This window comes from Malaclemys terrapin, chromosome 5 (genome assembly GCF_027887155.1).
Source record: "Malaclemys terrapin pileata isolate rMalTer1 chromosome 5, rMalTer1.hap1, whole genome shotgun sequence".
Taxonomy (NCBI): domain Eukaryota; kingdom Metazoa; phylum Chordata; order Testudines; family Emydidae; genus Malaclemys; species Malaclemys terrapin.
The window spans coordinates 42,279,660-42,293,791 of record NC_071509.1 but is presented as its reverse complement, the minus strand read 5'-3'; the positions used below and the strand labels follow the sequence as shown (position 1 = coordinate 42,293,791).

General features: G+C 39.5%; 1 protein-coding gene across 1 annotated transcript in view; it reads left to right on the top strand.

Moving 5' to 3' along the window:
- Window positions 1–12,880, top strand: part of ARAP2 (ArfGAP with RhoGAP domain, ankyrin repeat and PH domain 2) — a 214,000-nt gene extending 201,120 nt beyond the window's left edge. Inside the window, exons 32-33 of the mRNA XM_054030499.1 lie at window positions 2,536–2,667; window positions 10,456–12,880. Of these exons, the coding sequence (XP_053886474.1) occupies window positions 2,536–2,667; window positions 10,456–10,803 (480 nt within the window). The 3' untranslated portion in view covers window positions 10,804–12,880. The remainder of the gene's footprint in view (window positions 1–2,535; window positions 2,668–10,455) is intronic.
- Window positions 12,881–14,132: the final 1,252 nt, after the last annotated feature.

Sequence of the window (14,132 nt, the reverse complement as noted above, 5' to 3'; positions counted from 1 at the left end):
CAAGCCCAGTCTTGAATTGAATAAAACTGGTCTGGACAAAAAGCACTTAACACAGCTATCTAGGAAATATGGTATTGATGGGAAGATGAGCAAAAAAGATATTTTCCAATTCTAATATCTGTGTGCATATATTCCTCTGAGCACATCATGAGGCTGACAAGTAAAGCCAAAATTAGCACCCAGATGAAGATACACCTTCAAGTACATGGGCAGTAATTCTTCTGCTTAATACTTCAATTAAGGGAGCCTTGTTTCTTTGCTTAGAAAGAAAATTTTGTTATTTGGAGTGGTTTAAGGGTTCTTCTCCACAGACCTCTTTATGAAAGCCAGTTGAATCTGTGACCCTTTTAAACTAAATAAATACATGCAGAATTCTTGCAGTATATTTCATGGAGAATTTCAGAAATCACTGTAAGTTGAGCACCAGATATTCTCTCTTCAGTTGCTTTGAAACAACATTCTACATCCATCATGACAGCAGTCGTTCTCGGATAAATGCAATGAAAACACTGCCTGTTTCTCTGAACTCAACCTTCCCAGAGGCCTTCCACCTCATTGAATCCATCAGGGACTAATGGCATAACTGAGGAATGGTTACAGTTCTTTAGTTATAATATGCTGTGAAGGAAGAAGCTGCAAGATTTGGGCATGTCAAGAAGGAAGAGTCGAAGATGATCTCCAAGTTATAAGCCTGAGTGATAAACATATCTTGCCCCCCTGAATTTAGAGGCCATGTACTAATGGCAGCATACACATACTCTTTCTCTTATCCCTGTCGCTTTGTGCTTTGCATGACCAATCTACAGACTCTTCGCACTTGAATAATATTTACAAAATGGACTTGATATATTATATGTTCTCTTCTGAAAAGACAAAGATATTTTGATATATTTCTGTTGACAAGAGCCACCTAGATGAGCCAGAACTGTGAATAAGTACATTTTAATTTTGCCTAATGAGTTGCAAATATTAATAATTTATTATTTACTATTCAATTAAAACTGTTACAGACACTCAGGGTGGGATTCACAAAGGAGACTTAAGCACTGAAGTCTCACATTCAGGTTCCACCTGACCACCTTAAATTCACTGGTTTGGCATGCACACAGCCATCTAACTCCTGCCACTGCCCAGTGCCTAACTCTCAGCAATTCACAAAATAGGCATTTCTCCCCACACCTATCTTGCTTTTGGGGCCCGTTACAGTAGACATGCGCAAAGTATGCCTAAACCCATACAAAGCAGGAGGAAGAAGTGGTGTGTCCATTAGCCCAATGCTTAGAGCACTCAGGATGTGGGAGACCTGGATTGAAATCTCTGTTGGGCTGATTTGGAGTAGGGATTTGAAATGGGGTTTCCCACCTCCTGGACGTGGTCACTAACCACTGAGCTATTGGCCATGTTGGGGTGGGTCTCCCTCAATCTCTCTCTCATTAAAGCTGTCTCACTTTGTTTAAATAATTAAATATTCATTGGGCACCAAGAAAATTAGTGCGACTCTCTAGTCCAATTGTTAGGGTACACACCTCGGAGGTGAGAGACTCAAGTCCTCCTGCCTCAATGATTATTTCTACGCAATGGAAAAGCTTCATCGGGAGAGGTCTGAAACCAGGTGAGTGTTGCAATGCCTAAGTCTCCCTAGTGAATCCCACCCATAATTCTTTACACTAAAATGTAATTTATCCCTTCACCCAAAGAAGTGGTGTGTTCTACTTGCTGTCTACCTCTTTTTATGTTTCTACCATGAGGAGATTACATGTTGTAGGTTAAGATTTTTAAAGATTTTCTACTCAGTACATTTATCCCTTTGGGATGAGGGGAAGATGTATGACTAAATCCCCTGAACTTCCTTGGAAGTCTGAACCATAACTGTTATGATAACTAACTTACAGTAATAAACGAATAGTATAAATGTTCCCTTATGTTTAAACATTTATTTTCATATTGGTCAGATAATTGCAATTATATATACAATTTATGTAGAATTTTGGAGCTAAAAAACAAATACACCACTACCTCGATATAACACAAATTCGGATATAACGCGGTAAAGCAGTGCTCCAGGGGGGCGGAGCTGTGCACTCCGGTGGATCAAAGCAAGTTCAATATAATGTGGTTTCACCTATAATGCAGTAAGATTTTTTGGCTCCCGAGGACAGCGTTATATTGAGGTAGAGGTGTAGATAAATTTGTTTTCCTAAATATTGATTTTTGTTCTATTGCCAATAGATATGTTTTGATATTTTGATATATAGTGTGGAGGAACACCTCTGGAACATAAACAGTGTACTGAGACCTTAAAGCTCTATTCACTTAGCATCTTGCAGTCCTCCAGCAATACTTCTGATGCATTTGAAGAAGCATCAACATAGTTATAAAAAACACGCTCCTGTTATCTTAAAAAAAAAGTCAGTTTTATGTGGAGCGATAGTAGAGCATAGTATATAGTCTTACTAAGAAAGTTTTGTATGTAAAAAGCAGTGTATATATCATAATAAAATTGCATGCCAAGAATAAGGAATTTTGTTTCTACAGCACAGTGATATATGGCCACCAGCTGGAAAAGCAAGAAAACAGTCTATAACTAAAAATCCAAAGATTGGAGGCTTACCTTTAATTCCCATTCAGCAGGAGAAAAATACCTCTAAAACCAGAGGAAATGCAGAGGTAAGCTGGTAGTTAACATTGGTGTTGAACTTTAATTACAATGCTATATTTTGGTGTCCTTTTTATATAGTCGAGGAGCCATTATCTCTCTGGAGTTGGATAAATGTGAGATGTAGATGCTTCTAATATTAGTGTCCTTTGTATTGTTCTGTCATTAAAAGAATAGTTAGGACAATGTAATTAAATGCATAATGACCTAGCCCTGTGGCAAGTTAGTAAATTAACACTGGGGTTTTTTAGTAAGAGCCACCCATTTGAATTAAATGGGATTTTTACCATGAATGTTACTAGACATTAATAAGGGTGTTTTTTAAAATAAAGTCCTTGATGATATAGCTTTGTGTGCATATTGTACCATATCTTTTCCTATCTCCAAAGCAGATTTGAACTTTTAGGTAGCTATCCTACAATATTAGTAGCAACGAGATCCATTTGCAAATTAAGTTAAGATGGAACTGACTGCTGTACATTTCAATTATAGCATTATTAGGCTTAAAGAATAATAAGTCTGGAGCAATGCTGTTTGCACTTACTCAAGTGCCATGAGACTTCTGGGATGAATGGTGTTTCTCAGTCCTAACATAAGTGACTTATCAGATGAACCATTAGCACCACAAAAAGGAGCACTAAGGTGCTCCTGCACGCACATTGGAATGGGGAACATTTTGAGTGTGGGAACAGAACAGTTGCTATCATTGACCCTACATAATAGTAATAACAACTAGCTGTTGTATGTTTTTCATCAGTAGGCCTCAAAGGGGGTAACCATCCTTTTCCCCATTTTACAGATCAGGAAACTGAAGCATAGGGAGGTGAAGTGACTTGTTCAAGGCAACCTACTGATAGAGCTGAGAATAGGCCCCAGGTCTCCAAAGTCAGAGTTTAATGCTTTATCCACTAGACAGTGCTGCTTTCCTGAAGCAGATGCATGTGTGATACAGTTAGTCAGTCTCTTCAAGCAGTTGTAGGGTTCCATATTTCACAATCAAAAAAGAGGATGCTGGGGGGGGGAGCCCCGCCCTAGACCCGTCCCACCCCCATCCACTCCCTCCAACTTCCCACCCCCTGACTGCCCCCTCAGAACTCCAACCCCCCCTGCTTCTTGACCCCTGACTGCCCCCACTGAGAACCCCCACCCTAACTGCCCCCCTAGGACCCTACCTGTCCCCTGACTGCCCTGACCCTTATCCACTTGCATGGGTGGCAGGGTTGTAGAAATTTTGGTTGTGCCCAGAACCCCCCCCCCACCTGCCTAAGGCTCTGGGAGGGGGGTTGGGTGTGGGGAGGAGGTCTGGGGTGCAGGTCCTGGGCTGGGGATTAGGGTGCAGGCGGGGTGCAGGGTGCAGGCTCTGGGATAGAGTTTGGGTGCTGGGTGCAGGCTCCGGGCTGGGGCAGGGGGTGGGTGTGCAGGAGGGGGTGAGGGGTGCAGGGTCTGCGATGGAGTTTGGGGGTGGGAGGCGGTGCAAAGGGAGGGGGTGCAGGCTTTGGGAGGGAGTTTGAGGGCAGGAGGGAGTGTGTGGGAAGGGGGAGGGGGTTTGGGAGGGAGTTTGGGGATAGGGGATGCAGCAGTGAGGGCTGTGGGTCTGAGGATCAGGGGTTCATGGTGCAGGAGGGGGCTTAGGGATGGAGCAGAGGATTAGGGTGTGGGGGATTAGGGTGTGGGGGGATGAGGGCTCTGGCTGGGGCTGGGGATGAGGGGTTCATGATGCAGGAGGAGGCTCAGGGCTGAGAGAGAGGATTTGGGTGCGGGGGGATGAGGGCTGGGGCTGAGGGGTTTGGGGCGTTGGAGAAGCTCAGGGCTAGGGTGGAAGGGCAGGGTAAGGGCAGCCTGTCTTCCCATTAGTGGATAGGGGACGCTAGGACCCGGGGGCAGCAGACAGCAGTTGCTGCTGGCTCTGGCAGTACAAGCAGGCAAGGGAGAGGCAGGCAGGGAGGGAGGGCCCACGGGGGAGGGGAGATGAGCAGAGGGGGGGGTGGCAGGTGGAGGCCGGGGACCCATGCAACACTCCCCCACTCCCTGACTGCCCCCCCCCCCAACTCCCTTTACCATTCTGGCTCCACGTGTAGGCAAAACACGCTGCCCGGTGGGTCAGTTTGTGTGTTACACAGGGCTGCAGACAGAGGGATGGGGGAGCAGGGGAGGGCTCTGGCTGCTGGAGGCCAATGGGAGCGGCTCAATCGGCCCAGCCGCCCAATCAGCAGCCGCACTCTGCATGGAAGGGAGGGAGGGAGGCAAGGGAGGAAAAAAAACCCGGACATTTTAACCTTGTTACCAATTCCTCCCAGACGGCTATTTAGAGACACAAAAGCCGGACATGTCTGGGGACTGGAATACGGACGGATGGTAACCCTAAGCAGTTGTGATATTGCTTCCTAAATGGCCACTGAGTTCTGTTAACTCTTTTTTTTTTATTATTTTTTTTTATTATTTAGCCTCCTTTCTCATTCAAAGACCTTTAAATTTACCTTGGGTTATTGAATAACTGTAAAACCTCTTACTCCTACCATTTAAAATATTTTTCCTGTAAAAAAAGAGAAACTTATCATGCAATTGAAGGTACCCCATAATCTTGTTTTCATACTTTCTTTTTGCTTGATGTTACAAGTGCAATGTAATGTTTATTATATTATCTTTAAGCTAGCTTCAGATTGAGCATTTCTTGGAAGTAAAGATTTTACCTATCTTTCTTGAACTGCATAATTTTGAATCTAAACATTACCAGGGCCTTCTTGATTTTGTTGTCCCCTGTTGGCAAGAACTCCATTATGTCATGCCAAACACGTGACAGTCATATCAGAAAAAGGTTTGCAATTAGTGCTCATAGTGTTGTGAAACTCTGCCATAAAAAAGAATCGAACTTGATATATAAAAATAGATCTACACAGGTCCTGTTTGAATACCTTAAGAAAATTAGAACAAAACTAAGCATTGGAAAGTGTAAACTAGCATTTTTTGCATATATTGTTGGAATCCAAATTAGTCTTGTCCTGAAGAAGTATGTAATCGAGATGGTTCAAAAAGAGAAGGAGGAAAAATAACATTTCAGTTTAACCAACAGAGGATTTTACTCCAAACTTATGGAGGTAATCATTTCAGTGGTGGCATGCATTTTCATTCCTTTTGATACAATTGATTGTTAAACACATGATGATAATGTCCTCAGATCTGTATAAAGAATAGCTACAAACTTTCCCACCTCATTGTTTACCCCCTTTCTAGATCATTTATGAATATGCTCAATAGTACAAATTGTTGAGGCACCCTGCTATTTACCTCTTCTTTTTTTTTTCCATTCTGAAAATTGACCATTCCTATCCTTTGTTTTCTATCTTTTAACCAGTTAGTGAACCATGAGAGAATTTTGCCTTATATCCCATGGCTGCTTACTTTGAGTCTTTGGTGTAGGATCTTGTCAAAGGCTTTCTGAAGGTCCAAGTATTCTATATTCACATGCTTGTTGAGACCCTCAAAGAATTCTAATAGATTGGTGAGGCATGATTTCCCTTCACAAAAGCCATGTTGACTCCTCCCCAACATATCGTGTTCATCTATGTGTCTGATAATTCTGTTCTTTACTATAGTTTCAACCAATTTGCCTGATACTGAAGTTAGACTTACAGACCTGTGATTGCCAGGATCACTTCTGGAGCCTTTTAAAAAAATTGACTTTACATTAGCTATCCTCGTCATCTGGTACAGAGGTTGATTTAAATGATAGGTTAGATAACCCAGTTAGTAGTTCTATAGTTTCGTGTCTAAGTTCCCTCAGAACTTCTTGAGTGAGTGCCATCTAGTCCTGGTGACTTATTACTGTTTTAATTCTATCTATTTGTTCAAAAACCTCCTCTATTGACACTTCAGTCTGGGACAGTTCCTCAGATTTGTTACCTGAAAAGAATGGCTCGGGGTAAAAATATCTCTCATGTCCTTTGTAGTGAAGACTTATGCAAAGAATTCATCTAGCTTTTCTGCAGCAGCCTGGTCTTCCTTGAGTTCTCCTTTAGTACCTTGATTGTCCAGTGGCCCCATTGATAGTTTGGCTGGCTTCCTGATACTGAAGTACTTGAAAAAAGAAATTAATTTAATAGTAGTATAAAGGTAGCAGAAAGGTGATTTGCTAAGAGACCCGTAGACCAATCAAAAAAATAAAAAAGGAGGCTATATTAGGGAAATGAATATCAAACAAACTGCAGTACATAATTTTCTGCACTGATTTGTATTTGAAGGAATTTTGCTGTACATGGACAAACAAAATATAAATGCTTGAAAAACATTTAGTTACGTTTAAATTAACAACGTGAAAGGTAATGGGTAACTAGAATTAACCAATGTTCAACATCTTTAGCAGTATGTGCTGAAAGCACTAACTTATAATAATGTTTTTAAAAGTTTATTACACTTCATCAAATAACTAAAATCAAAATATACCCTCTTAAAGTAATTAAGCAATTATTAACCAGATTCATGTTCCAGCACTGTTGCAAAATAGCTATGATATCAGCATCAGAACAGGATCTGGACAGCTGTGTCAGCGATGAGTGCTGTGGGTATGAAAGGGAAAACATAGGTGAAAATCCTGTCTCCATTTTAGTTGATAGCAAAACTCCCATCAACTTCAGCAGAGCCAGAATTTCACTCTTAATATTTAGTGTACTCGGTATCACATAAATGGTAAAAAATTGTACTACCTTCCTCACAGGATCTGCTTATGTATTTTGAATTGTGTCTACTTACTTGGCTGATTAAAATAAGGTGGGTTGTTTGTTTTTTTTTCTTGTTAGCTTTGAAAAGCCAACAAAGGTAAGAGAGAGAATGTAAGATAGATTTGTCCATTCTTGTGCATCATTATCAGAATTATTACCTACTAAATTGAAAGGCATACCTCTGCAATCCCATTGACAGAAATAGTATTGCACAGATGTAACTGAGGACATAATTTAGTCTGACCAATCTTTGTTACTGGTGATATGCAGAAGGAAAAAGTTCGACTTCCAGATTATCATAATTATACCCATATTGTTTTTGTAGAGCTGGCAGTTAGGGGAAAATATCATTTTATTGTAAAACAGTTACATTTTGATATGGAAATAATTTGGAGAACAATATGGTAATTCTGATCACAGGTCATCTTACACTAGTGTTTGACACACATTACTGGTATGGGAAATCGCTTAGCTCTGTATCTTCTGTATAGTCTTACATCGTGCTTTACTTTGTACAGCTGGTTTCATCAATTTCATGGGTTTTATACAACGTGCAAATTATAAATCATCCGTGTGCTGAGCCTATACCAGTGCCACTGAAAAAGTTCTCTGTGTGAGTGGTATGCCCCACTTTAAGTAGAAGGAATATCTATTGATCTGCTAGTTTATTTCAAAAGAGAAGAAACTTTTCAAAAGTGATTATTGTTTTAGGCCTTTTCCAATTTCATGTAAGAGCAACTTTGGGGGAGAACGTCAGGAAAAAGGAAGCTCACTGTACCCAATTTAACAAGGACCTATATTGGGTTTTAAGAATGTAATCACTATTTTGCTTCTTAGAAGATGCAAAATTGAAACATGGTTTTACTAGGGGTTGTAAATAAAATGCATTCTTCCAGATTGAATTTCAAGGCAGTAATTTAATACCATGGCTTACTGACATTTAGAAAGCCCTCCAGCCATGTTACTGCATCTTCTGATCAAAATCGAACCCCTTATTTAAAGAGCCCCAGGGAATACACCTAAAAGTTATTTTATATGTATTTATGAAGATTTTCTTATTCAGGGTCATCATACTTATTAATTGAACTCTATTTTGTTTGCAGAATTACTGTTCAGACTTTATATTCTTAATATACATGGAAAATGAGAATGTCCATAGCTATTAGACAGGATAGCACTACTGCAACACTGAGGTTTTGGGGCAGCTTCTGAACTCCCTTGCACACTTGTGTAGGGATTCTTGGCCACTGTCAACATGAAAACACATTACAGCCAATAACCGTGCTATCACTCCTTATTTCTGTGCCGGCCTACAGAGAGCCAAGGGTAGATCCTTAGCTGGTGTAAATTGCCATAGCACTGTAGAAGTCAGTGGAGATATGACAGCTTACACCAGAAAAAGATCTGGCCCATGTATATAAGCCAGTTTTAGCACATGCAGGGGTATGAAGTCCCCATGCTTGGTCATTCTAAAGCTGACCTTCCCCCAGGTATCAGAACACCAAAATTCCACTAGCATCAACAGCTCAGTTGCTCCTGGGTGAATTTCACTCTTAATGAATGAGAACTACACTATCAGCAACCTTAACTCTCAGTTTTTTCTTAGGACAAAAATCTATTTTAAAATGTCATTGGTTTATTTTGCCCAAATGCAATGACAAAATAATACTATTCTTTTAAATATTGTGTGAATGTTGATTCAGCTGAAATTTAAGAAGTTTAGTAGAGACTACTTCGGTAGATAAAGAATGCTGGAGATGGGAGCTCACTTCATTTACTATGTATTTTGTTCCTTTTCCCTCCCTTTTGCCCAGTTAGGGAACTGGAATACATTTTTCAAGAGCAACTAACCTATTCTTGCTCTCCACTTGACTGCACCAACCAGACAAACAAGTTGTGTACTGTTGACAGTGGCATGTTCAAATCCCCGCCAGGGTTTCCCAAATTTTTTCCCTGAGGCCCATCTGTGTAACTGCAGTAGGCTCTGTGGTTCATTATTAACACTTCTTGAGGAGAATTATTAATTTTAATTATTACATACATATAAACTGTGACGCTGTAATAAACAATGTACATGTTTACTTTTCATTTTAATGTAAACAGTTGTAATGCTAGAAATCCCTAGCAATATGCACTCAATGAAATAATTGAAGATCTTTGAAACCAACCTGTTTTAGTAAAGCTATGCTTTAAAAAAAAAATGTTGAGAGCAAAATGTGTGGCGTTCAAACAGGAAAACATGATTTTCTATAAAACTGAACAATAAACAACACAACAGTGTTAACAATTTTGTTAAAAATGCTTATTTCATTTTAAAACAAAATGGTTGTCTCCAACTTTGAACATTATATTGTGTTCAGTTTTTTTAGTGTAAAATGTTTCTCTGCTGTGTAAGTAAAGACCCAATCCTATTCTCAACTAATTAGAAAAGGATCAAATTTTGTAATAAAATGTAGAATAACTTCCGGACAAGGAATCTTCTTAATGGGATGGATGTGCCTGCTTCTCCTTGCAGTTTTTCCAGCTGGGGATATATGTTAATGAGGCTCAACCTGATCTCATCTTCACTTTTCAGCCTTTTAGCCAGCTCAGGGTGCAGGCAAGGGGTAACTAGGGGCTGTGTGCAGGCAGCGGTGTAGTTCAGAGTGCAGATGGGGGTAGCTAGGGGCTGTGTGCAGAGACCGGGGTAGCTCAGGGTGCCATCAGGGGTGTAATTCAGGATGCAGGCAGGAGGTAGCTAGGGGCTGTGTGCCAAGAGGGGTCTGTCTAGTCAGGATGCGGGGAGGGGCTGAGTCTGAGGGAGTGCTGCTGCTATGGTGCCTGGCCATGCGCTCAGTCCCTGGCTGGCACAGTGGGAGCAGCTTCACTTCTTGGAGCTGTGTGCATGCTGAGTCGGACCTGGCCATGCCTTCCTACACCATTACTGGGGCCAGAACTATTAGCTTTGCTGCCCTAGCTCTTCGGCAAAATTGATTTTTCTTGTAAGCTGTTATGTAAAGTAATGAGCAAAACTCACAATCTCAATATTATTGAATATTGTGTTAATTTGAACCATTCTGTTTCTGATTTCTTGACTTTATTCAGCATATTAAAGCTGGAAAGCTGACATTCAGTGAACAAGATGAAAATGACATTGCGGAAGAAAAAAAGAATTTAAAAGAAAGAGCACATATCGTGGCACAATGTCTAGGGCGCAAGGAGGAGAAAATGAAAAACCATGTGAAAAAACATCGAAGCTTGATCTGTGTTGAGGACACAGGTGCTGACATTGCTGACTTACACCAAAGTCCCTATAAAGAATCAAGGACACTGAAGAAACATGAGAACAAAACAAACAAATCTAATTTGGAATCTGACAAGTTGCCACCAAATGTTATTCAGGAACTAAATACAGTTCTGCAGAAAAACAGAACCCTCAACGAAGAAACCTAAAGCTGAATTTGTAAGAGACAGATGTCAAAAAACCTGATTATTCCAGGCAATAAATAGCTTGTTTGTTAAAGTGCGTGTACACTTTGTACAGTGTAGAGACTGTGAAATGTGTTTATATACAGCTGCTGATTTTTAAATGACAATTATGTATGTGCTGGTAATATGACATAATTTAAGATTAAACAGAGACCTTTACGTGTATAAAATTCCTGGTATGAAATCCTGGAATTTGAAGCCAGTGGGAGTTTTGCTATTGACTTCAGTGGGGCCAGGATTTCACCCATCATTTTGAATGCAGACTTTGTTAGTGTTCTAACCAGAGTTATTAAATTAAAATTAAAAAAGACGGTTTAAATGTTAAGTACAGTTTGCTTATGCTCTGTATGTCCAGAACCCTTTTCTAAGTACGGGAGAAATCTTCTTGTAAAAAGAGACCAAAGTGCACATACATACTGTGGTTGTCTAATAATATATAAGAATAAGTAACATATGATCTAATCTGATGACAAATCTTGCAGGATCTTCTCTCTGCTAAACAGGTTGAAATTAATTTAACGAAAGTGTATCCAGGGGACTGGCTAGCTCATATAATCAGGAATGTGAGGCAGAACTTTCATCTTTAGATCCCTCTTTTGGATGTGACTAGCTTGCTAGTGACAAAGTTGTTATCTGATGGCGATTCAGTAATCACATGCAAAATTAATTTCCTTATGAACAGATGGCCCAATCACAAAACCACCCATCAGACTGTCTCTAATTCATCCTGTCACAGAATGGCCAGGAATGAAATGAGCATGGAGACAAAATTATCCTTTCACCCTTAGAGGTGGTCCCACCAGATCAAGATGGAGCAAGACATTGATTGAGGCTGCAATTTGTGCTATAGCTCTTCTGAGGATAATGAGAGGCTTCAGGCTCTACCAATCTAGTACCCTTCAGGAGCACTAAATTCATTAATATTGTGGAGGGAAGGGAAACTGCCATATTTCATCAAGCTTTATAAAGTGTAATATTGGCCTTATTTAATTAACAAGCATATTTTCTGATTTTTCCTGTTGCCATATTTCTGTGCGAACAGAAGCAGTGTCCTCTGTAATTAGCTTGTTCCTATTTTCTGATATGAATGGATGTCATAACTGTCATTGTGATGTCACAGTTACGTCTCATGGTGGTTAGCACTGAACATATCAGTCTGGAGGAAGTTAATTCTGAAAGAGAAAGCTGCCATCTGAATACAAGTGTCTTGGTAATCTGTATGTTCTGAAAGGAAGGACAGAAAACCTATGATTTAATGGGTTTTTATAATGTTTTGTTAGTAATAGTTTGCTAGAATGTAGCAGTAGTAAGGGTTCCTCTGTCATTCACTTTGCACTTATTCTGTTCGATCAACTGTAAAATCTAAGAGCAAGTTTGTAATTTTTTTTTAATTTTCCCCAGTGCACTTTTGATTATGTTGTTAGTCTTAATTTGTATCATGGGCTTAAGTCCCATTTACTTAAGAGAGTGCTGAATGTGAAATACATTATTAAATGTTTTCCTTAATCAGGATTTATCTTTGTGGGAAGGAGGATATTTCAGCAAAGTGCTTATACTGTCTGTTTGAGGCACAGTTGCTGCAAAGGGTACGAAAAATGTAAAGAAAAAAGTTGCTTACTTGAAAAAAATTCAAACTAAATATTGTTTACTTTTCAATTGTGGTTAAAATATCTGAATTTATGGCTACTGAGTTATCAGTGAAAATATTTCACCTAAAGTATAAATAATCTTTCAGTGTTTTCTACATGTGTAATACATATTGTTTGAACCATGGCACTGTTTAACTTAAACACAACTTCTGTAATAAAATGGAAGTGTGATTAAATTCATTTAAAATTCATTACCTGTGAGTCTCTGATTTCGATTCAAATTATTACCTGATGTTCAATCAGTATTGCACTAAGCATTGAGACTGGTCTAAGAACTGAAGAATAAATGTGTGTCATCTGTAATAGTGTCATAATGGCTGCTGTGTTTTGTATGTCATCTATTCTGGAATGGGAAGGAAACTAATTTCCAGAGAATAAATATTTTCTTTAAATTGTGTTGTGTAATCTCTTCAGGAAAAAAATCATCAAGCCAGTGATAATTGTTGTAGCAATTATTTCTACGCATATCTCCATACCGTTGCTACTAATCCTTGCAGTACCTCTGAGCTCTGGTCAAGATTAGTTATCCCCACCTCACAGATGAGGAAAGAAAGGCACAACTAAAATAAATGGTTTGCACAAATCATAACAGTGTCAGAGCTGGGATTAAAATTTAGGAATTAGTAAATCTCAGGTCCTTTATTATATTAGATTCCTCCAGCCTCCCTAGTTAGAAAAGCCAATAAATATCAATACTGTTTATCCACACAATGTCAGTTCTCTGTGCATTTTCAAGCTCTACTGAGAAGTTTTTAAAATAAGAACATAAGAACATAAGAATGACCGTACTGGGTCAGACCAAAAGTCCATCTAGCCCAGTATCCTGTCTATCGACAGTGGCCAATTTGGCCAGGTGCCCCAGAGGGAGTGAACCCAACAGTTCAAGTCCATCCATCTCCACCCTCTGTCAAACAGAGGCTAGGGACACCCTTCCTTACCCCTTCTGGCTAATATCCATTAACAGACTTAACCTCCATGAATTTATCCAGTTCTCTTTTAAATGCTGTTATAGTCCTAGCCTTCACAGCCTCCTCAGGCAAGGAGTTCCACAGGTTGACTGTGCACTGTGTGAAGAAGAACTTCCTTTTATTTGTTTTAAACCTGTTGCCCATTAATTTCATTTGGTGGCCCCTAGTTCTTGTATTATGGGAACAAGTAAATAACTTTTCCTTATTTACTTTCTCTACATCACTCATGATTTTATATACCTCTATCATATCCCCCCATAGTCTTTTTATACTTTTAGCTCATCCGTTAAAAGAGCCACTGAAGAGTTAGCTAGATGCTGTTCTTTCCTAGGAATAATCACCAAACTTACATTTCCAGGAAGTGAAAATGAAGACTATGTTGGAAGGTATGTTGTAATATGGAGAGCAGCCTTCTCAATACACTTAGTGTTGCATATCTTAATTACTTTATAAATCCTTCTGGAATTATTATGGAAATGCATATTTATATTCATAGATTCTAAGGCCAGGAAGAACCACTGTGATCATCTAGTCTGACCTCCTATATAGCACAGGTCATAGAACTTCCCCAAAATAATTCCTAGAGCATATTTTTTTAGAAAAAATCCTAACTTGATTTAAAACTTGTCAGTGATGGAGAATCCACCACAACCGTTGGTAAATTGTCCCAATGGTT